The sequence below is a fragment of the Cyprinodon variegatus genome, unplaced genomic scaffold, assembly GCF_000732505.1.
Source record: "Cyprinodon variegatus isolate N-32 unplaced genomic scaffold, C_variegatus-1.0 Scaffold220, whole genome shotgun sequence".
Taxonomy (NCBI): domain Eukaryota; kingdom Metazoa; phylum Chordata; class Actinopteri; order Cyprinodontiformes; family Cyprinodontidae; genus Cyprinodon; species Cyprinodon variegatus.
In genome coordinates this window covers 329,872-353,553 of record NW_015150673.1, presented here as the reverse complement: position 1 = coordinate 353,553, position 23,682 = coordinate 329,872, and the positions used below count along the sequence as shown (strand labels likewise).

The following is a 23,682-nucleotide window of genomic DNA, read 5'->3' as shown; positions in this document are numbered from 1 at the left end:
CAAAATTCCAGTTTGCGAGCGCAAATTACTGCACGCAAAATTGGATCTTGATAAATCCGGCCCTAAGTGTGAAGTGTTGTAAAAAGAACTTAAGGAACTATCAGATCTATGGTATTAGATGGACAAAGGTATTTAGGGTTTTCATATGTGAGAAGGAGGATTTTAAATCCTTCTTAAAAAGACTTTGATGTTGAGAAAGGCACATGCAAATGGCCCTTACAGACTCTGCTATTTCTAGATGTCTGGATTGGGGAGATCCAGATGAGTGAATAGACTAGGACCTCACTGAAGATTTGGAGGAAAATAAAGATAATCTATGGGTTCCCTAAAGCAATTTCAGCATTAACCAATATTGGTCTTATAAATGGTTTTGTCCCGTCACAGATGGACTAATCACGGCCTTAAAACCTACACTAATTTCACAAAGATCGGAGCTTTAGATCATTTGAACAATTAAGAGATTTATTCAGGTATTTACAATTAGGGACTTTTTAAAGAAAACATAGAGAGTGGACTAAAATCCCAGAGCCCACCTAAATTGAAGAATTCTTAATAAAACCGCAAACAGGTAGTGGGAAGAAGAAAATGATCAGCCATCTTTACAAATTATTTATTGATATGGATCCCAACCTAACTCAACAGACCAAAGAAAAATGGAAAAGTGAAATGAACATAGATATACAGCAAGACAGGTGGGTGGAAATATGCACTGATGCGCATCAAGTCACTAATTGTAATACAAGGCGAAATATCAGGTGGACGGTAAAAAAATCTTTAGGACACCAGGATTCATATCCAAAATGGGAACCATACACTCAGATAAATGCTGGAGAAGTTGTGGGTCACACATTGGTAACCTTACTCATATATTTTGGACATGCCCTGAATTGAGAAAAATCTGGGACAAGTTATTTCAGAAAACTTTTAACAAAGATCCCGAGGCAGTAGTGCTTGGATTATTACCAAATGACATTACTGGAAGAGGAAAAAAATAGCCTGACCCGCCAATGTTCAAAATGTGGATTGAAAAGGTTGGGAAATCTATCATATGAAACAAGTTACTTATTGCCTGAGGCTTCAAAAAAGGACATATTTGTTAATAGGTGGAAACCGGCCATAACCAAACTAATGCAGTTATTTTTTTCTTCTGTTTTCTTATATATTTTACACGTCTACCTTTTCTTTATTTATATATTTTTAATTATTATTATTATATTTTTTTAATTCAATCATCTTTCTCTATTTGCACTGCTTATTATTTACAAAATATATTTATGTTTGTATGTTACTCATTTTTAATGTTTTAATAATTTAACATACTGTTCTTGTAAGTTTAACCCGATGCATATTTCTTCAAAAATGTATTTAGTATATTGTAAGTGAAGAACAGCAAACTAAATGTGGGCTTGTATGTATACATATAGGTAAGCTGCAAAAACTGAAATAAAAATGTATTAAAAAAAGAGACTTTGATGGTATTGCACATCATTTTTATTTTTTTGAAAAAAAAACATTCTTTAGAACTTATATAATTTTTTCCTATTTCAAATCATGTCCTACTTTGCCTTGGTTTATAACATAAAGATAGATTAAAAGGTACGGTTTGTACAGTGGTTGACATATGACAAAATATGAAAAGGTAAAAGGGCTAAGAACTGCACTGCACCACATTTGCTCTTCCTGTTTTGGTACCTGCACATCATAGAACCAGAGAGATATCATAGGTGCGCGTCAGGAATGCACTATGATGCTAGCACTTCATGACACAGATCAAGACATTATTTGCTGGGCACAGGTTTGCCAAGTTATGAGACTCAAACATCAACAGACTGTCAGGATCACCTTTTCATCTGCAGGCACAATTGGCTGAAATGGCAAATTCAGTCAGTCTTCTTTCCTTTCAAACTGTCTGCCCCCATCCTTTACCCTCTTCATGAAAACCTGGAATGTGCTTCAAAGAATGTACACTATCTTTCCTCCATGAATAAAACATCTGTCACTCATCAGCCAGTACAATATGTGCCGATTTAACTGAGCATAACAGCTCTGCAAGGCAGGCAGACAGGCAATGAAGCTCCACGCTCCATGGAGTCCTGCAAACCACAAATCTAACAGTGTGACATTTGTCTGCAGCTGGAGATTGCACTGGTTAATTTAACCATGTTCCGCTGAATTTATTTGCAACTAAAAGCTATAAAAAAGGCTACTGATATAAGTATATGTTTGCCTTTTTTTCCAAGAACATTAGAGGATGGCCGTCTGAAGAAGATTTAACACCTGGTCTGCAGTCCTAAAATGTTTTGGACATTTTCAAGAGCAGGAAGGCAGATGTTCAAATGAAAAGAAGACGAGTTTATAAAGGTTTTTACACCTTGTTTTGTATAAGGAAATATGGAAATGAGCTCATGTTTGAGCTGAGAGATTCTCAGGACATTTCCTTCATTTATAATTGAACCCACTTCAGTTTATTTATATGGCACCAATTCAGAACATATGTCATCTCAAGGCATTTTACAGAGGCAATTCAACTAGATCAAACTGATTCAAAGTTTTCTATCTAAGGAAAACCAGTTGATTGTTTGACTCAATGATTTAGAACTTGCTGATACTGTTTTTTTATTCCGTCTTTTTATGTTGAATTTCTTGTTTGAACAAAGGCTCATTTAATGTTTTTAAAATAAACATGAGGTATTATTTATCAATGCACTAACATTACCTTCATTAATAAAAAGTTGCTCCAACCGAACACCCCATACAAAGACACTCACATGCATTCTCATCTTGCTATATGTAATGAGACCATGCATTGATTTCCATTGACCTCCACTGATTTTCATGTTGTCATTTTCAGCACTTTCTATGCTCTATCCCTGACAATAACCCTAAAAGTAAACATTACCAATCACCATCACTTTATTACTAAACCTAACCTTTAACTAAAATGGAAGCGCAGACCAGCAAAATGTTTTTATTTTGATGGTGAGATTGGAAAAATCCTCCACAACTGTTCTTTAATTTATAGTTCATCTTTTACACTTCTATGGGCTTTGTCTGGGATATCCCTTGGCTCTTTTGAGGTTTATTTTTTATTTTAGAAAACCTGTACTATAATGGTATCCTCTAAATCAGAGGTCTTCAACAGGGGGTCCGCAACCCAGGGACGGAGCAAGATGGGGGCCAAGGGTGGCCATGGCCACCCCTACCATTTTTTCACCCTCTAATACAGACAATAGCAGCAGTAATACTATCAAGAGGAATGATTAAACTCATTAAACATTTTAATTTTTCATATATTAATAGTTACTTAACAACTAAAATACTTTGGTTAATTATGCACATCAAAATACTAACATTAACATTGCTATATACAGAATTCATGCTCTTTTAACACCCTAATTTGTGTTATATGTGGTGAAGAGAAAATTATGTGTCTCTGCAAGTCAATAAGGAGTTTTCAGTGAATTCATAGATAAATAACACTTTAATAATAACTTAAAAATCAATTTAATGTAGATATCAGTAGATGTAATATTAATGGTAATCAAAACAATTTTTGATAAAAGCAGGTATATAATGGCAATGGAAAAGATGTTTGCCCCAGACATTTAGTCCACTATACCTTTTATTTGGAGAGCATGGATGTTTAAATGTGCATCTATTTGTAATCAAAAGGCTGCAGGAAAGTATAGTTAGTCTTTATTTAGAAAATATGGATGTTGTGCTCGTTCCTGTTGGAACAGTGTAGATGGACTCAACGAAAGTACTGCATGGGGGTCGCGAAAGTTTTTTTTTTTTATATTCCCTCATGCTATTTTTTCCCCTAATTGAAATATCTTTAAATCCACATTAACATGAATTCAACACACTGTAGTAAACAGATAAATGGAGGCAGAAGATGTCTTTCAGTCATCAATGCACACATTCAGCGACACACAGGAGCTCTTTCAAGCTGGGCACCGTTTCATTCACAACACCTGTCCCATCAACCAGGAATCAGAAATACTTTATGGAGTGACTATAGGACCAGTTTGAAAAAACACAATTTCATACAATATTAGGGGGTCCCCACTCCATCTCGCCATCAGTTTAGAGGTCCTTGGCCTGGAAAACGTTGAAGACCCCTGCTCTAAAGCTTTAGCAGAGGATTCAAGTAACAAAGTACGAATACTTTGTTAATATGCTTAAGTACACTTTTTAGGTATCTATACTTTACTCAATTACTTATTTTTTCTTCCTACTTCTGAAGTGTACTCATGTTTTCATACAAGTATCTGTACTTTCTATTCCTTACATTTTTAAAACAAACCTTACTCGTTACTCTGGGCTTCGGTTTAATGTTTATAAATATTTATTTCACCGCCTGTGCGCCATAAAATGCAGATCATTGGCTCCATCCACATCTAGTGAAAACTAGTGTGATTGGATGAGTCATAGAACGCAAACACTCATTGGTTAGCTAAAGGAAATCATCAGAAGCAAGCAGGTGTTCTTCAAACTGCAAATGCGAATTATCTATGCCATGCTACAATGTTGGATTCAGAAAAAGATGCTGAAATGTCTGAAAGGTCGGACACAAACAAGAGCGTATTGGGAGATGGAGACCAACAAGTCCTCCCTCATCCTTGGTCCTATCTCAAAGAATTTTTCAAAATAGTTGAAAAATTTTGCTTTCAATTCATATAGTGGAATCTGGCTGTTTTTATTAAAGGTTACTTTATACTTTTATACTTATACTAAGTAGTTTTTGGAGCACATACTTTTTCACTTTTACTTGAGTAAAGAGGTCAATTTGATACTTCAACTTTTACCAGAGTGTTTTTAAATTGCAGTATCTATACTTCTACTTAAGTAACAAATGTGTGTACTTTTGACACCACTTAGCTTTAGGTTACCCATATAGGAAACTTTGAAATTTATTAGGCATTTTTTTCACCACATTTTCCTGTAAGGCAAGTATGAAATTCAAAAGAAGTACAAACTAAAAACCAGAATTTAGAGGAAAAATTGATTAAGTGTAGTCCTACTTCTAGAATGTAAACAGCTAATAAAACAACTAGATTTGAAAGTGGGGATAGACTGTTTAATAAGTAGGTTTATGGCCACATATGGCTATGCTCTCAAAGCCGACCAGAGCACAGGCCTTCTGCTGTGTGTTTTGACTGCGTTTTAACATTTTTTAATTTATTTTATTTTTGCCACCCCTTTATAAATGCTGCATTTGTGTTATTCTAAGACTATGTTTGCAAGTTCCTGTGTACCTGTGGCTTATAGTGTATAGCCTTGGTGCAAATTTCCCTCTGAAGGGAAGAGAAATCACCAGTCATTATTCACAGTGAAGAGATTCCACGCATGTCACGGATTTCATGTTAAGTTGTTATTTGGGAGATAAGTGAAGTCTGGTAACTTTAAAAACATGCTTAAAGCGCCCTCTACTGGCTGCTATAAATGCTCCATGTTGCCGGACGTTCCCCTCCTTTCCAGCGGGTGGCGCTGTAAGACTCTTCACTGTAATCCCAAGCTTCCGCTAACACACTGGTCTGAAAGGGGTTAGCAGCCGGTGGCTAATATACAAACAATGGGCAAGAAGCACAAAAAGCATAAGTCCGAAAAACATGGATATGAAGGTAATTTTAGAATACATATTTGACTCTTTTATTCAGTTGTCTTTTCTCGTTTCTTTTTTTGTCTACGTGTATTAATGTAATTGTTTTAAAGCAATTATAGCTCCGTCATAGCGTTATCTCGGCTATTTACAAGCTACGTTAAATACAAACCCTATTTATGGGACTATTTCCTGCATGAATCTGTGTTTATAAACAGTTTTAGTGATATAAGGCTTTAATTGAAGCTGCAGTATCCATAACATGATTAGTAAAAGTTCATGATATCCCTGAGATGTCAGCTGTGTTGTCATAACGCCATTGTTTCTTCTTTGAAACATAATGTCTATTTTATTGGCTCAATTACTGCAGAATACGTAGACAGGCCTCTAAAACTGGTGCTGAAGGTGTCCGGGAACGAAGTGACGACGGGAAGTTCCAGTCTGGACGCTTTTTATGAGGAGCAACCCGGAGACAGCGACAAACCCAAAGACAAGAAGAAGAAAAAGAAGAAGGATAAAGAAAGGAGTTTTGGCTCTCCTGAGGAAGACAAAGGAAAGAAAAAGGTAGAAACACCAAGGGGAGACTGTCAAAACCAACTCTTTTACATTATAGATTCAAGGCTACCAACTTTTCAGCAAACCTTGGGATGAGATTTTGAACTAGTTTGGACAGGAAACCCTGTCAGGGTTAGATCAAAAGGCTATGGGGATAGGTGCAGCTATAGGTTGGAGATTTTCAGAGGAATTAACCGAAACAAATGTGGAATTTTTCATAGCACAGTAAATGTTACGGAGTAACAATAAGTGATCTGTAATTATGCTGAAAAACATTTCTCATAATTAACATTATTTTCTACATTCTGGTGATTTTTAGAGAATTGAAGCAAAGCAGAATTGCTCCTTCTAAAATACTTGCATCTTAAATGTACTATAAACTAAGAATTTGTTTATTAATTATTCTCTGCAGTTCAAGTAAATTAAACAATGGGGAACTAATAAGCTAATACTGGATTACTGGTACTAATACAGGAACCAGTGCAGTCGAAACCTATGCAAACTGCACTGTGTATGAATATTTTGTAATTGGCTAAGGATTAAAAAGCTTCATTCATTATATTATTAGTTACATTAAATCTTACATTTGACAAAACAGCAAAAAAAAAAAATCAGACCTTCAAGGAGGCTGTAGATTTTATAAAAACACACCATGACAGGAGACAGCACTTCTCTTTTTATTTTTCAGTTAGGTAAATGTGATGGAAATTAAGTTGAACATATTTAATGGACCAAAGTAAAGATAAATGAATAAGATAAGTAATAATAAAAGAAGAACATCCCTATGGTTTATCCAGGATAAATTAGTTGTTCTGCACATCCTCTCTGAATGTAGTTGGTCTTTTCTTGGGTGGCTGATCTTTTGAAAAATAAAATGCAATGTTTTTCTTTTTTTCTTTTTTGTGGAGCTCCTATGTGTTTGAAAGACAAACTTGACTGCTTTAAGAATTAAAAGATTTGTTTTGGTTTAATTACTACTAAATTCCAACGGGAGATTATTAAACTAGACTGAGCAATAATTATTTAACTTGTGAGCAAAACATGGACTAAAACTGGGACTAAAAAAGCACCAGGTAAAGAGAAAAAAAAATATTGGATGTGATCCTACAATGTGTCTCCACATCAGTAGTTTAAGCCAGCTGCTGTATTTTTTCATTTATATTTACTCAAGTACTAGATTGCTTAAAATCTTCAATAATTTACAAAGATAATTATCCCAGTCCAGATTAGATAAGATAAAAATTAAAAAGACATACCTCGTAACAACTGTTTTTCTTCAATATCTAACGCAGTGAATAGGTGGGAATATGGACTGAATTTAAACCTGGCTAGTCCTTGTTTGTTGGCGCTAATATTGCATTAAAAATACAGACTGGATTTTGATCACCATCGTATTTTTATACATAAGTAAGGGGAACAGAGTTGAGTTTTAATATCTGTCAAATATTAGTGTAAGAAATTGGGAATATGGATTGAGAGTGTGTGAAGACATTGAGATGGGTGAGTCTCACACCCAATGGGTGAGAGTTGACAACCCTTTAGATTAGTAATGAGTTGACTTGAGAATATAGAGAAACAGAAGTTGATGTGTTTTAAAGGCTGTTTTCTGAGGTAATATATGTCTCTCAGTTTACATTAAAAACTGAAAAGTTGGTAACAAAAAGATTACTTTCTTTTAGATGTTGAGCATAAATATTAGGTAGCTGATGACTCACAGTTAATTAATAATCGACAATTTGGAAAGGAGGATCACTTTTGTTATTGTATAATAAACCGTATATAATTTTCTGTTTTAAAGAGCAGCAGACAAAAAACAGACTGCTATTATTCCTTTTTAAAATAAAATTCTGTCCCATTTCATCCTGACAGTATGGATTCCTGAGACAATTCAGCTTTTAGATTTTCCTCTATACCATGTCTGAAGCAAAAAATAAAAAATGCTTCTTAAGTGTGTCCAAGACCTACTAATTCAGGCCCAGTTTGTTGAATCAATACTTTTTGTTTCCCAATATCACAAGGCTTAATTGAATTTTCACTCTGGCATCAAAAGATTAGAAGTTTGGTTATTCCACAAAAAGTAAATCAACAAAAACAAAATTGAAAGATTTAGGAACAAAATAACACACATGAAATTATTATTGCCTCCACCAGGAAGATAATGTTGTCATCTGCATTGATTTGTTTGTCTGTTTTCAAAAAAGTTGTGGATGAAATTAGCTGAAATTTTCAGAGAAGGTGCATGTTTTGACAACAGATGATTGAATTTTGGAGATGATCCCGATCACCATCTGGATCCAGGAATATTTTGAAAGAGTCTGTGAATACAGGTATTAATTTAAGATGGAAGTTACAACATGAAGGGTGAAATTAGCTACCGGTACTTGGTGGAAGCCTGCTCTCTCAGAGAGTTCTTTTTTAGTCATTATTGAACAAAAGATCAAACAGAGGCGGCTCAGTTTGCTAGAAAAACAAACAAGTTGTGTCACTTTCAGATATATTTTGCAAAGACTTATTGATCTGAAGGTGGATGTTGTCTTTGTTCATGTTAGATGACTAAAAAGAAGAAAGGACATGATGCAGATGGAGAAGAGGATAGAGAGCGAAGCAGAACACCTATTCGCTCAGAACTGGATAAACGGGAAGGTTAGTCTCCAAATGTCTACACTTTTCTTTCAAGTACTATTTACAAAGATTTCAAGTATTTCCTTTTTTTTTTACATTTATATGTGCAGAAAGGGAGCAGACACCTCTGCAGGAAGCATTGAACCAGCTCATCAGGCAGCTTCAAAGGTGCTGAGCTTGTTACCCTTGATGGGGTCTTTACTTATTGCACATGTAGATGTCATCTTCCTTCTTTTTAGTTGACAATCTCACTAATCATTACCCTCTCTGTTTGTATCTTTCTGTTTTGGTGGATGATTGGTTTAAAATCTCTTTCTGCTGCAGGAAAGACCCCAATGCATTCTTTGCATTTCCGGTTACTGATCTCATTGCCCCTGGCTACTCTTCAATCATCAAACGCCCGATGGACTTCAGTAGTATGAAGGACAAAGTCAAGAAAGAGTGTTACCACTCGTTGGATGAACTCAAAGTGAGTTTATGGGGAAATTAGAGATGACACCTACAGCTCCACTAGATGGACTTATTGTTCTTTACTTTAACCTCCACCACAGACCTTAATTTATTTATGTTTTTAATCGACCAACACGTTTATTTATGTGTTATATACATTTGGTTTTAGACTCTTTTTTTATACATGTCATGAATAGGCTTTGATCTTAGCTGGCTGTAGCTTTGGTTGTTAGTTTGGCGTCGTTCCCTCTGCCTTAGTTTTACTTCTGTTCAGCCTCAAATAGGTTTTCTTCCATGCCTGCACTTTATACGCTTTATTAATCTTTTCTTAAGATCTTACCAGCTTTACTGTCCTCTTTGAGAAAATAGATCAATCCCACATCATGACACCGCCACCACTCTATCCCATTGTGGTGATGGTGGGTTTAGTTATTTTACTGCATCACATCATGTGTTGCAGGTAGTCCAAAAAGGAATTTCTTCCCCTCCGCCAACCCGAGAAGTTATTTACACGGTTTTGGTGGGAAGTTTTAAAATGGCTTAAGGCCTTTAGGTTTTTGTGTTTTTTTTTTTGGACACTTATTCATATTCATTAAAGGCTGTGGTTGTAACTCTGGGAAAATGGGAAGAGGTTTCAGGGGTGGGAAATATTTGTAATGTTTCTGACCACATAGCTTAAATGTTTTCATTCTCAGATGCTGCTCATATGTTTTCTAATGGTTGAGATCGGTTATGTTTTTGCCGCAGGTGGATTTCAGAATCATGTGTGAGAATGCCATGATTTACAACAAACCTGAGACAATCTACCATAAAGCAGCTCGAAAACTGTTACACTCTGGAATGAAGATCCTTAACCAGGTATGAATCTGGTTTTTAAGAACTTTTTCTCCTAGAATTACAGAACATTCTTGGTCATCTGCTTTAAATCCAAAGTTATACAGGCAGAAAAGGCACACCCCTTAAACTGTCTGAGCGGAGAGATGGTGAAACACTGTGCCTTTGGTTCAACAGTCGAGCTTAGTTTTTATTTATGCAATAAGAAAAAAAAAAACATCCCAGCAAACGCAGCAAATTTTCACACAAAACCATCAATAATAATAATAAAAAAAAAACTTGGTGATGTCATAATGAAGCTATTCTGGATAAGTAAAAAACATGTTTGGAAAGATGTTAAACGATCCAAAAGTCAGATGGTTCACTCCGTCTGCATATTATGCTGTGAAACTGCAGTAAGGAATCAGATCTATAGTTTTCAAACTATTTTACATCTTTAAATTGCTGAGATGTGGTTTCCAGTTTATGATACATAAAGAGTAACACCCATCAATTTGATCTATCTCACATGCTTAATCATTATCCTATCAACATCCATCACATGTTCTTTTGTGCCCAAGTTGATGTCTCTGTGGATGCTATTCAAAAGTCAATTTAATTGGCAAAAGTTTTGCGATACTTTAATAATTAGACATCTTTTGAGTTTTCGGATCAACAGCTGCAATACAGTATGTTGTACTACATATATACAGCAACAGCAACATTGCTGTTGCTGTATATATGTTTAGTTTCTATATAGTCTACATACCTCTGCTTTGAGCTGTTTTTCCTCCTCCTCCTTCCTTCGCTTTCAGAAAGCTGCTCCTGATGGCTTTGATGTACTTTTCCTCTTTCACTTTCAATCATTGAAAAGTGTAACACATGAAATAGGCAGACATTCCTCCACATTCATCTACGTCACCCATCAACATCAAAACAAGTATCAGAGAAGGAGCAAGCCATACATTACAAAGAATCTAAATATTCAGGTTTTATTTGAATGCCTCTTTGAGGTGAAGTATGTATAGAGCTTTTGGTCCGATTTCTCATTTCTTGGTTCTTTACAATTTATATAAACGAAGGCAGATCTGACATTGTTATTCTTTGCAGTTTCTGTCCTCTAAAAAAACTAGAGACCCAGTGATGTGTGAGATCTTATTAGAATATTATTAGAATATTTATTGAAATTTTTACGAAATACATTGTGATCAACAGTATCACAACATTTTTATTATTTATATTTTCAAACCAGGCAGTTAAAGTGGAATGATTATGAAACCCATATTGACTACTGCATAGTCAATAAGTGGTTAAGCGGGACATAAAATGTTATTTTTATTGATATACTGATCTAACAAATAATTTATCTTAATGTTTTTGAAAATAGAGGAAGTAAAAGATAAAGGTTAATAATTTGAAATAAATTTGCTTGTCTTTATTAAAGGAATAGTACACCCAAAACATGATTAGCCTTCATTTTCTACTCACCCCCATGCTGAACAACACTCTGGAGTACTTTTTTGATATCTCAAATGCATCTGGAGATCTGGGAGGCTTCTTGCTGTCTGCTGACATTCAAATAATGGAGGTCTATGGCGCCCGAGGCAGAAAGGTCCATAAAAGTCCACAAAAAACGTGTCAATATTCCTCCATACTGCTCGTCCAATGTATTCCAAGTGTCCTGAGTGGGTAGCGTCCAGAATTTACTCGAAACGAAGTCGTTTAGAATGTTTTTAGAGCCTAAACAGTAGTGTATAGGATTTCCTGAAAGCGCGCACATGCGCGTTCACGACGCTACGGAAGCCGGCAGACTTTTATGGACCTTTCTGCCTGGGGCGCTGGGCACCTCCATTATTTGAATGTCAGCAGACAGCAAGAAGCCTCCCAGATCTCCAGATGCATTTGAGATATCAAAAAAGTACTCCAGAGTGTTGTTCAGCATGGGGGTGAGTAGAAAATGAAGGCTAATCATGTTTTGGGTGTACTATTCCTTTAAGGCATTGAGACTTGTTATTAAAATGATCTAACACAAGGGGGCACTAGATATCTTCAGAAGCCCTCAAGAGCTGGTGTCCTGCCTGTGTTAAATGTTGCCCTAATTCAGCTCTCCTTAGTTAATTAAATGGGTAATTAGTGAGCCTTAGAGGTGCTAGGTGACATGCTGACTAACTGGGCTGGGACATAAAGCAAAGGCAGGTTTTTTTTCTTCTTCGTTTTTTTTTTTTCGTCAATGTTACTAATTTATTAATTTTTTTTTTCCATTAGGAAAGGCTGGACAGTCTGAAGCAGAGCATAGATTTCATGTCTGGTCTTGGCCCCTTTGCCAAACAGCCTGTGAAGTCCGAGGATCAAGGAGTCACCAGCTCGGTCCAGAACAAAGAGGGAGACCCGTCTGCGGCGAGCAGTGAGCGCTCCCAGACACCCAGCACTCCAAGGTGCTTCAATTTTTGCATCAGACATTCCACTGATACCTGGGACTTTGTTATAAACACATTAAACCTTTAAAATACTCACAGGGCTCTTTAAAAGCTACATCCGATTTGAGAGGGAGGAATATCACCAGCTTTCACAGATCCCTGCAAAGCTGAGAAGTCTAGTCAGAAACAGCATGTTCACAGTGTGTTTAGGAGAACATTTCCCACATGGTCGCTGCAGAGCGCTCCAATCCTTGACTCTCCCATATGTTGCATGTTTTTTTGTTTTTTTTTTACTGCGGAGCAGGAGGCTGAGAATGTGAGGAATGTCTGACGGCAAGCTAGGACCTGTTTCCTCCCGTCACTGTACATCTTTTCCATCGGTTTGTTTCCAGCTGAAAAAACAGGATTAAAAATGCTAGTTACATGATCGCTGACCATGACCAACACGCGCTGTAAAAGAAAGTGGCAGCTGGATGACGTTGATGTTGAGGGACTCTTTTCAAATAGATAAATTGTGGAATAAAAGCTTAATATTTTGCACTTGGTTACATGAACTTCCTTCCTTTTTATTTTTTGCATGTATTTTGCTGCTATTGCAAAAGATAGATAAAGGTGTATTCTGTTTCATGGTCAAAGTGTCTCATTCTTGTTTTTTTTATTGTAAATTTGTTTGCAGGCAGGACAAAGACTCCAAGGACGAAGCGGCAAAAGCAGAGAAAGAGCTGGAGGAAATCCGCAAGGTCATCGATGAGTCTGGAGGAAAGCTGTCGAACAGGATGGTGGAGTCTGATGTAGGAAGCAGGAATTCACTGCATTTCTTTATTGAATTTATGTCCCTTTAAAAAGGCTCAGTTCTTCAACTGACTTGAAAAAATCCTAATTTAATAGCTTTCAGTTTGGCAAACATCAATGTTTTCATTCCTGTGAAAGTGCACATATGTTGTTAGAAATACTCCTGTTGTTGTTGAACTGGTCATTTATCTTGTCTTATAGCTGGAGTTTGCGAGGCGGAAAGACGATGGCTCTACCACTCTGGCCGTTCTTAACCCGGCCGATCCGTCACCCGGAGGTACAAACGTTCATGGTTATGAGTTCTGCCAAAACCTCACATGTATAATAATAATAATATTAGTAAATACACGCAAGCTAACTGTTCTCCACATTCATTTTAAATATTTAAAAAACAAAAGGCCCCAAATATGTCACAAGCATAAATTTAGATTCTCTCCTACTCATGTGTTGACCTACTCTAGGAAATAAACTAACTGTGATTGGCCACTTTTCATGAACTACCACCTCTTGAGAGAGTACTGCTCTCTTCATAGTTTGCGGCTAATAAAATTAGCAAAGCATTTTCAGGCTAATAGCTGTAAGTTCACAATAGTTCATTGAATAAAATTATTTTGGCCGGAACAGAAATATGCTCTAAAATGGTTCATTTTGAACTTGGTATGAGCTAAGTTAGCGTTAGCTTCTCTGTTTGTATTCAGGACATTGAGGCTTGAATGAACTCTGGTTTGTAGCTGAACGCAGATATTTACAGTTCTAATCACTTTGCTGCTACGGTTAAGCATTTCTTTCATTTAATGTTCAGCGTTGTGTTTATAAAAAGGCAGGGATAACTGCTGGATTTGAAGTTTGCATTTAACTCTTTTAATAACTCCTAAAAATGCTTTGCTAACATTACTAGCTGCAACTATAAAGAAAGCAGAAGAGGCAGGACTTAAAAACTTTGATGGAAGTTAGCAGCTAATGCTAGCATTGCCATAGACATTAGGAAATTGTACTAAACTGCATAAAAATATACAACAGATCTTAAAAATCACATCATGCTCTGTGCTTCTACCTATCAAGTAATAATAATAATGTTTTTGAGATGGATTCATCAGTTTGTTACATGCACAGTTATACATAGAGGAATGCATACAATTAATTTCACATGTAAAGAAGTATTTAAGACCACACCCACTATTAACACCCATTATGTTAGGGGGAAATTATATTTGTCTTACTCCACTCATCTTTGATTATGTAAACAGAACATTAACATCTTTAAACATTTCAAATGAGCGCACAAAAAGAGATTTACAACCAAGCAGGAGAGAATCTACAGGCTCATTAAAAACAAAAAAAACAAGACATGAGCACAAAGAAGGAGCATGAACTCATGCTTTGATATATTCATGGCTGCTTGGTATTAAATCTGCTCACACAGAAAGTAAAAAATGTGCAGGGAGTAGTTTACATGCATGTGTTTTAAATAAAACTTCTAACATTAGTATTTATTACTTGTGTGACCTTTTGACTCAATTTTGACATCATAGAAGGATTAAAATGAAAGAAATAGTTGTTGGTAGTTGTAGATGTTTTGGGCACATTTGTACATTTTAAGGGGAAATTTAAAATAAGTGCAGTTTCAAATAAATGTTTTGAATTAAAACCTTCAAAGCACAGATAGCGGTAACTTAAAAGAAATGTTAGCTGAGCAACTTTTTATCCAAACTAATCAGAGTTCTTGAAACCTATATTCATTTATCCATGGCTATATTTACCTAAACTATAAATATATGGTAAATAATGTTTTTTCCTGAAATTGGGTAAATCAGGAAACGGGCAGAATAAAGATGTTGGATAGATTAGGGGAGGGAAGATTTAAAAAAATCTGCAAAGCGAAGTGTTAGATGCAGCAGCAAAGAAAGGTGTCACGTTGTCTCCATGGCAACAGAAGATGCTGAAGGTGTTGTTCAGGAGGGATTTCAGGAAACAAAAGTCACTTTTTTATCATCACTGTTCCCATGACAGGAGCTTTTACACAGCAGCTGGGTGAAATGTCAGAGGGTCGGTACAGAGTATTAGGAATGTAGATTGGAACGGTTAAGTCCACTGTCATTTAATTCAATTTAGCTTTATTTTCCCCAGCTGAATAATTTGATTGTATGATTTTTTTTTACTTTATTTTAGAAATTGTAATACTGCAACAAGCAAAAAGCTTTGTTTTAAGGATCTTGGCCTATATTTGCTTGAATAAGGTGTCTGATATTTGACTGTTTGGTGTTTGGAGCCCATTAATCCAGACGTCTGAACGATAAAGCAATCTTAAACTGTCTTCCGCTCAGATGCTGGATACTGTCCCGTGAAACTTGTCATGATGTCCAATCGGCTTCAGAACGGTGTGAACAGCCTGCAGAGCTTCAGGGAGGACAGAAGGAACAGGGTTACTCCAGGTACCTGAGCTGCACCAGCTTCCTTCCTCGGTCTAATGGCAGAGCTGCCAACAAATAACATTTCTTAAACTCTCCTCAGTGTCCTACCTGAGCTACGGCCCGTTCACTTCCTACGCACCTGCGTACGACTCCAGCTTCTCCAACATCAGCAAGGACGACTCTGACCTCATGTACTCGTTCTACGGAGAGGAGTCCAGCCTGCAGGGCTCAAACAGGTATGACAGTCTGACCACAGAGGCACCGGGATTTATGGGAAAAGTCATCAAAGGCATTCCTATCAGATTACTGTCCAGATGTTCCCTTGTTTTCACTTATTTTATTCAGACTAGAGAGCAGTTGCAGATACAGCCACACCCTGACGCTCTGCTCTGTGACATGTGGAAGAAAACACAAACGGGAGCTTTTGTTGTCCCTGAATGTGTGTCAGAGATGCGTCATTTATAATCCACATGTCCAAGCTGTCTGGCTCTTTCACCTCGGACTGTTTGCTTCGAAATGCATCCCCAGACAGACTGCTGGACTTGAAGGCATCACAGGGGAGCCGGTGGTTCTGTGTCTGGCTTTTACCGTCCAGCTGATATCCCAGCAGTAATGCAATACTTTTAAGGCTCGTTAGTTTTCTGTTTCCACGCCACGTCCTGTTAAAAGATGTTCAAACATTTCATCGGTCTGATGTCGGGGAAACGCGGACATACTGACGGCTCTGTGGCCCAGAAATCTGACCTCGTATTAACCCGGCAGGTCACCTGATCAGTTAAAGAGGAGCAGCTGTTTCAGAGGGAGGAGGATTAAGGATTTTCTTTTTTATAGTATTTTTCATACAGAATTCAGGCTGCAGTTAAAACAGAAATCACATCTGACATTCGACAGTTGTTGCCTTTAATAGAATCTTCTTGGATTCAGTTGTATTTACTTCCATCTATCGTTTCATTAGCTCACAAGCTTTTTTTTTTGTACATGGTTGAAGGAGAGTACCAACCGCATGCAGCTGCCACCAGGATGTCTCGCTGCGAGCTGATATGTTCTTACATCACTTCCTGTTTCCATAGTTCCAAAAAGTCCAATTTGGAGGCTGTCATCTTAGCAATGATGCTCAGCGTTAGGCTAACTGTAGAGAGAACTTTCGTAAAACAGATGGCCCATCTTTCCAGTCTTTTTTAAAAGCAAAACTTGTTGTAGTCTCCAAAGGTTCTCCAGTCTTAAAACACTTGTTTTTTAGCATCTTTTTTTTGCTCTGCATTCCATTTTCATCAAATATAAAAAGTTTTGATGACCCTGTGTTGGTCTATTGCTTAAAGTGCTGATTAATGACCTAAATGTTCGATGAAAAGGCAAAGGAATCAGTAAAATAAGTGATGTTTGATTGTGGGGAGGATTTAAGAGTCATCTTTTTTACCTGCTGGGTTTTTGCACGTTCACCTTACGGCTTTATGCTGTCATTGTCGCTCCGTCTGAATCTGTCGCCTCCTGGAAGACTTTGTTCTTTTCTTGGAAAACTGATGAGCTGCAACGTATGTGATGAGTTAGCAGCATGTTCTCACCTGTCCGTAAAATCCTGTGCAGAGGATTTGATTTTCTTGGAAGAGGTGTTGAAATCAACTTCCTGCTAATGCCAACCGGCAAATGAATCACAGACTAGTTAATGTGTGGTAGATTGAAAAAAAAACAGGCAAACTGTTGTTTAAAGGATGTTTGTGTTTGTTTTGCAGCTTGTCGGAGTTCTTAGCTAAAGCTGATGAGTATGTGTACAAAATGGGCGACAGTCTTCTGGATGCAATGACCAACGGAGAGCATTCTAGACGCCTAAAGGAGACGGAGCCTGTAAGTGCACCACTGTCACATCAGCTTCACTAAGAAAGATGATCCCGTAATTTGGTTTGTTTTGTATAAAAATGTTATTTTTCTGTTATTTGTTCTAATCCAGGAGTCAGAGCAGCCTGGAAACGCTCAAGAGGCAAAGAATGAGATGGAGGTGAGAGTTTGTCACTAATATTTGAGCTTCCTCTTCTTCTAGGCGTGTTTTTATCTCAGCAGGAGAAATGGAAATGGACATTAAGTGTAGAATGACTAGAATCAGCATGTGCCATGTAACACAAAACCGGAGCCACTCAGCTTCATCAGCTCCTGCCGGGCTGCCGCTCAGCGGAAAGCCCGTCACGTGTGCCTGCATCACACCCCATATGAGGAGCCTTCATTTAATTTGTGTTATAGATGGCCTCCGCTGATGCTTTCTGCACCAACCAGCTGTGTCAACACAGCAGGGGCCCGTCGTCAGCTGCCATCCATCCACACATGGAAAGAACATTTCCCTTCTAGAGCTCCTGGCTTACAGTGAAAAACTCGGAGGGGGCGGGCGGGATGTGTTTTCCTTCAGCGTACCGAGCCCCGCTGGCTGCCGAGCTCCAAGAGGAGCAGAGGAAACCAAAGCTGTGGCCCCTCTGTCAGACACAGAGCCACTCTCTGTGCTGTTCTTGGCTGCCCTCCAGTTTGCACTCATCCCCCGCTCTGCTCTGTCGCTGCAGCTTTTGATTAGTTTTGATTTTTATTGGATCAGAGAAGAATCAATCCTCCCACAAAAAAAAAAAGCTTTAAAAGGCTTCAATGTTCCCTCGGGACATCACCTGTTCGGAGTGGAATGCGTTTCCTAATCTGACCAAGCATCTTCTTCCTCCTCTGTCTCATAGGTAGCTGAGGCCAACCCGTCCTCCAAGCTGGACTTCCTGTGTTCGGCTGCAGGCTTGGATGAGGCTGAGGAACTCTCTGGGGGTAATGTCCTGAGCTTTAGCTTCAAACTAACAACCTACTGGAGTCACACAATCCATTATCACAACCAAACCCACAGTTCTACATGTAAAGCTCTTAAATCTTTTTTAATATATATTTTAAACCACAATGACAAAGGTTTTATTGTTTATTAGGATTTTAATGCAGAAGATCCAGAGCAGTATTATATGGAACGGAAATGGGAGATTTTGTTCTTCTGTTTGCTCACCGATTAAAGTGCTGAAGGAGATCTTGGAAAAAACGGTTCCAGCAAGCTATATATTTGAACATACATAACCATGCCTCTCTCTTCAGACCACACCTAAAAAAAAAGGTCAGGGGTCGGCAACCTGCGGCAAAGGAGTTCTGGAGCTTTTTCAAAAATTTTATGAAAAACTTAACATTTTTTTGTTTGTTTTAGTATGGTGTGCAGGAGGTCAAACAAAAATTAATTAATGTTTTCCAATGCTGTAAACATTTGTATTATAAATAAATTTAAACAATAATTGGCGTCATAGCCATAGAGATCAGTGGTCATAACTTGGAACCACCGTGGAGCGGTGCCAGGCAAACAAAGTGGTGGGTGTGTCTCGGACAATGGATCCCAAAGGGGAAAAAGGAAAATAGTTGATAAGAAATAAGGATTCAAATAGACCGAATCATTTGCTTTCATTATCAGTGCAGAAGGATTGCCTGTGTTTTTGCTTTGTAATGAGAGGTTTTCAAAAAAGAAAAAGAAAAATTTGGAAAGGCATTTCCAGGGAAGGCTAAATCTGCAGCCCACCACCAAGCTGGGGGTGAGAGAAAAGGTGCGATTGCAGGATAAATTAGAGGAGCGCAAAGATAGATTTAAGAAGTGGATTGCATTTCCAGACTCCACTACTGCTGCTAGTTTTGTTGCAAGAATGGAAAACCATCCACAGATCAAACAGGTAGCGCTTTGATGCAGGTATCTGAACTTTCTTCCATTTTTTCCCCAAATCCTAAAAATATTAATCAGACCAAGGAACGATGGTGACGGAGGATGTGGGATTTCGGGGTTAGAGAGCACAGCTCTGATGTCACTTCCTGCTTGGTTCCTCATGACTCAATAAACTCCTCCCAACAGAAACACGTCCACCATAGAAAGATTTCTTTATTGTGTTTCTATAATTTCATCACTGCAAGAAAAACCATGCAGTGAAGGTGGTGAAGCGGCGCTCGGTGAAGCGGTGCGCGATGGGAGCGTTCACTGTTCCTCCGTCACCTCAGGCTACTATGTGACATTTGCTTCAGGATAAACATTTAATCGTGAATGCTTATATATTTAAGCCCATATACTCCTTTTCTATAGTGGGATAATACGCTTAGAGCCTGTGTTGCTATACGAGCCTTATAATAAGGCTTTTACATTTTTGCGGCTCCAGACAGATTATTTTTTGTTTTTTGGTCCAATATGGCTCTTTGAGCAGTTTGAGTTGCCGACCCCTGGTCTAGGTGTTTGGATGTTTCCGAGATCGAGAACAAACAATCCGACGCTGAGTGCTTGTGACACGAGCTAACGACAACATAACAGTGGCTAAAGCATTACATTGACAGCATTGGCTACTTGAACATACGGTACTTACTTATCAGAGCCGGAGAGTGAGTACAGAATAGTGGACAGGGGTGGAGGTGGAGGCGGCTTAAAAATTCCTTGCTTTGTAGGTGTCCAGCTGGGTAGTTGCTGGCTAATCGTGATGTCATAACTAACAAAAAACACACGGGAATCACAATATGTACCGTATAGAGCTAATCTGACAGAATGTTAAGATATACATGGCTTTGACTTAGGTAGCGTGACTGAGTTAAGGAGCCAATAATGGACCACGGACCGAGTTTGTGATTGGTGGGCGTTACTCATCTATTTCACACTGTAGCGGGGGCCTTTTTTTTTTTTCACCTCCAGACCTTCTATTTCACGGCTGTGGGGAGATATTCAAGCCACATGGTAAAAAATGCGTCAGAAAAGATCTCCTACTACACCTTTAAATGTCTACACGTGTTGTGCATCTGTATTTAACCCCATTTACTTAAATACCAGGGATGCAGGATATTGGGATTTTGGCCGATATCCGATATGCCGATATTTTAAAACTCATGTAGCCGATAACCGATATCGATACCGATGTTAAAGCTGGACAAAAATAAGTAGTCATTGAAAATAGCAGTTTTGTTATCCATTTCTGACACTTTGAAAAATAATATACTCAAATATATTTTCAGATGCTGATATCAAATTGATTTTTAAAAACGCGGTATCGATCTATTTTACTTTCAAAATCTCGTGAAATTTCATCGTTCTGTTACAAACTCTCGTGATATTTTGCAAATTCTTGTGAGATTTTGTTAGTAAAATAGATCGATACCGCGTCAATATATCAACATATAAAAATATGGCAACATTTGGTGAATTTTCGGGGGATTTCGTAGCATAACGATGACATATAGCAATATTTCATTAGTAAAAGAGATTGATATGGTGTTTTTAAATGGCAATATATCAGCATATGAAGATATTGAGATATTTTAATGGATCAATATTTTTTCCCTCGTCTTTAGAAGTTTTTAAGTCTGTAAAAAGAATTTTTTGAGGAAGAAGAAAAAGTAGTATTTTATATATTTTTTTTAGACTTTAGAAACTCAGAAGCTGATCAAATATCGGGTTAAATATCGGTGGGGTGGCCGATGTCCGATATTCAGTTTTAAGGCCGATACCGATAGGGGGCCGATTATATCGTGCATCCCTATTAAATACCCATAAATAAATCAAGGGCAGCCATTTTATTTCAGCCAAATCATTAAAAGGAATCCTCTGAATTTGATTTCAGTATAAATAAAGTTGATCTGTGAGAAGAATTTAGGTCTATACTGCAAAAAATGGAATATATTTTTTTGTTGTTTTTTTTTTTTTATATATATTGACTTTAGGTGAGTAAGCTGGTTTATTCTTATTTCACAAGAATTATTTCAAGCGCATAATATCTAATTACCTTATTTTAAGGGCAAATATTCTCATTCTATTGGCAGGAAATCTTTTTTTTTCTGCTCAGATTAAAAATAAATCCAATTATTTTTGATCACTTGTTTAACTGGATGATTCCAATAAATCCACCTGCTTTGATCTGAGCTGTTTTATTGGAGCTCAGTCTGATCAGTTCAACCTGTTACTGCGAGGCGCCTCTAACTGGATTTCTTTCAGGATTAGCTCCTTCCATCCTCCTGACAAGCTTCCTCATCCCAGCTGCGTTGATGATATGAGAAAATGCTTTAGGAGTAGGAAGAGTCTTTTTCTCAGATCGCCAGAATCTCAATCAGGCATCACATCTTTATTTGAAGTACAGCTTTTACTATTTACATTAATGCAATGAGTGTAAATAAATTAAAATAATGGACCCTGCATTGTGTTGAGTGAAGTTAAGCTGTGGGTGGGGGTGTTACCCAAAGCGTAACAGGAGGAGCTGAGAGGAAGCGCTAACACAGTGGGCATATTGACCCTCTCCTATCTGTTACAGATGCCCTGCACTTCCAGCAGAAGTTGGACGAGACTACAAAGCTGCTGCGCAGCCTGCAGGAAGCACAGAGGGAGCGCCTAAGTGCCAAGCAGCCGCCTAATATGATCTGCCTGCTGGCCCCGACTGCCAAGGAGCTGGAGCTGGGTAAGAGCCTCTGGCTGCATGGGCCCCTTTGTTCCTCCACGCGGGTCTCGCCACCAGCTGCAGACCTCCAACCCTTCGTTTACCTCCTCCCCTAACACAGGTGTAACAAAGTGATATGGGGCCCCATTTCCCAGGGATATGAGATGTTTCCCTTTGATGTGTTTCATACCATGTGGCCTTTTCAGGGAAAACATCCCCCGTATTCAGCGTTTAGCTTATAATAAAAAAAGAATTCTGACTGACTGTATCTGCTCTAGGCTGTTTTTAATCCCCTGCTGTCTGCCTTCTTGTTTTTTTCCTGCACAGCTGAAAAGGTTACAGGAAACCTGACCGAGCTGACCGGTCAGGTGGCGCCATGTGATGTTAGCAGCGTCTACGGCATCAGGAAGGCCATGGGCATCACTGTGCCTCCAGAGCTCCCAGAACCCCTCATAGACCTCACAACAGGTAAACCAGCATCTATCACCCCAACTCTAGTCATAACTTCAGGGATCCTCTTGATCAGTTTTGGTTGTTTTACTGTTTCTGAGATCTGGATCCAAACCGAAGTAATTTCCCTCTGGGATTATTAAAGTATTTCTGATTCTGACAAAGTTTAAATATCAAGGAACAGTTTTATTTCCATACATTTGTTCCTATTAAACATCCCCTAAAGGCGTTCTTCCTCCTGTTTGCTTTCTTTCTTCTGTACTTCCATCTTTGTTTTCTCCAACATGATTGAAAAGTAACAGAAACAGGACCATATAACACATATCAACAGAGATTTCACAGCATTACAGCCTTATGTTGTAAATAGGATTAGAAGTGGTAGGAAAGTGTTTTTTTTTGTTGTTTCTTCTTTCCTTGGGTCCTTTTCCTTCCTCATTTCCCTTCATTTTTGATGGCATTAGTCTCCCTTTTTATTCCCTCTGTCATACACCTTTCCTCCCCTTTGTTGTTCCTTTTATTCATTCCTTCCTAATATTTCCATAACATGTCTTTTTTATTTTCTCCTCAGATTTTTTTCCTTTATGATTTTACCTTTGTCTCCTACCTTCCCAAACTCTTTCCTTGTGTCCTTCCTTTATTTTCTGATCCCCTGATGTCCTTCCTTTCCTCTCTGTATCCATTCTTACATCATTTCCTAGTTACTGTCTTCCTTTCCTACTGATCTGTCTTCCTTCAATCTTTCCTGTCAGTCTTTCCGTTTTTCCAGGATCCATATTTAAACCCTGCCTGCAGCAGAGATGTATGATCTGAATTCTTTCATGAGAAATTTATTATAACGTATTCTTTAAAGACTGAAAATGATGCAGATTTTGACATAAAATATATTGAATCTTGTTTCTGCAGAATTATTGTTCTGGCCATAATAAAAGGATTTTTTCTTCCTTCAGTTCATGAGACGAGTGAACCGATGGAGACCTCGTCAACCTTTCCGGATGTGGTTCCACTTGTTACAGTGAAATGACAAAAACCAGCCAGCCTCACTCAGTTTATTAACTTAAGTTTTGTACAAAAGGTGCTTTTTGTCTGACTCTTGTTTGCATTTCAATCAATAAACAGTTTTTTCTTTTTCA

General features: G+C 37.9%; 1 protein-coding gene across 1 annotated transcript; it reads left to right on the top strand.

The window, feature by feature from the left end:
- Nucleotides 1–5,575: 5,575 nt before the first annotated feature.
- brd7 (bromodomain containing 7) lies at nucleotides 5,576–23,682 on the top strand. Its single transcript, XM_015380716.1, has 17 exons — nucleotides 5,576–5,624; nucleotides 5,973–6,166; nucleotides 8,707–8,800; nucleotides 8,890–8,947; nucleotides 9,104–9,248; nucleotides 9,977–10,087; nucleotides 12,308–12,477; nucleotides 13,136–13,250; nucleotides 13,453–13,528; nucleotides 15,576–15,683; nucleotides 15,763–15,898; nucleotides 17,393–17,504; nucleotides 17,608–17,655; nucleotides 18,368–18,449; nucleotides 21,980–22,123; nucleotides 22,430–22,570; nucleotides 23,500–23,682. The coding sequence occupies exons 1-17, from the start codon at nucleotides 5,576–5,578 to the stop codon at nucleotides 23,571–23,573; spliced, it is 1,857 nt and encodes a 618-aa protein (XP_015236202.1). The 3' UTR covers nucleotides 23,574–23,682.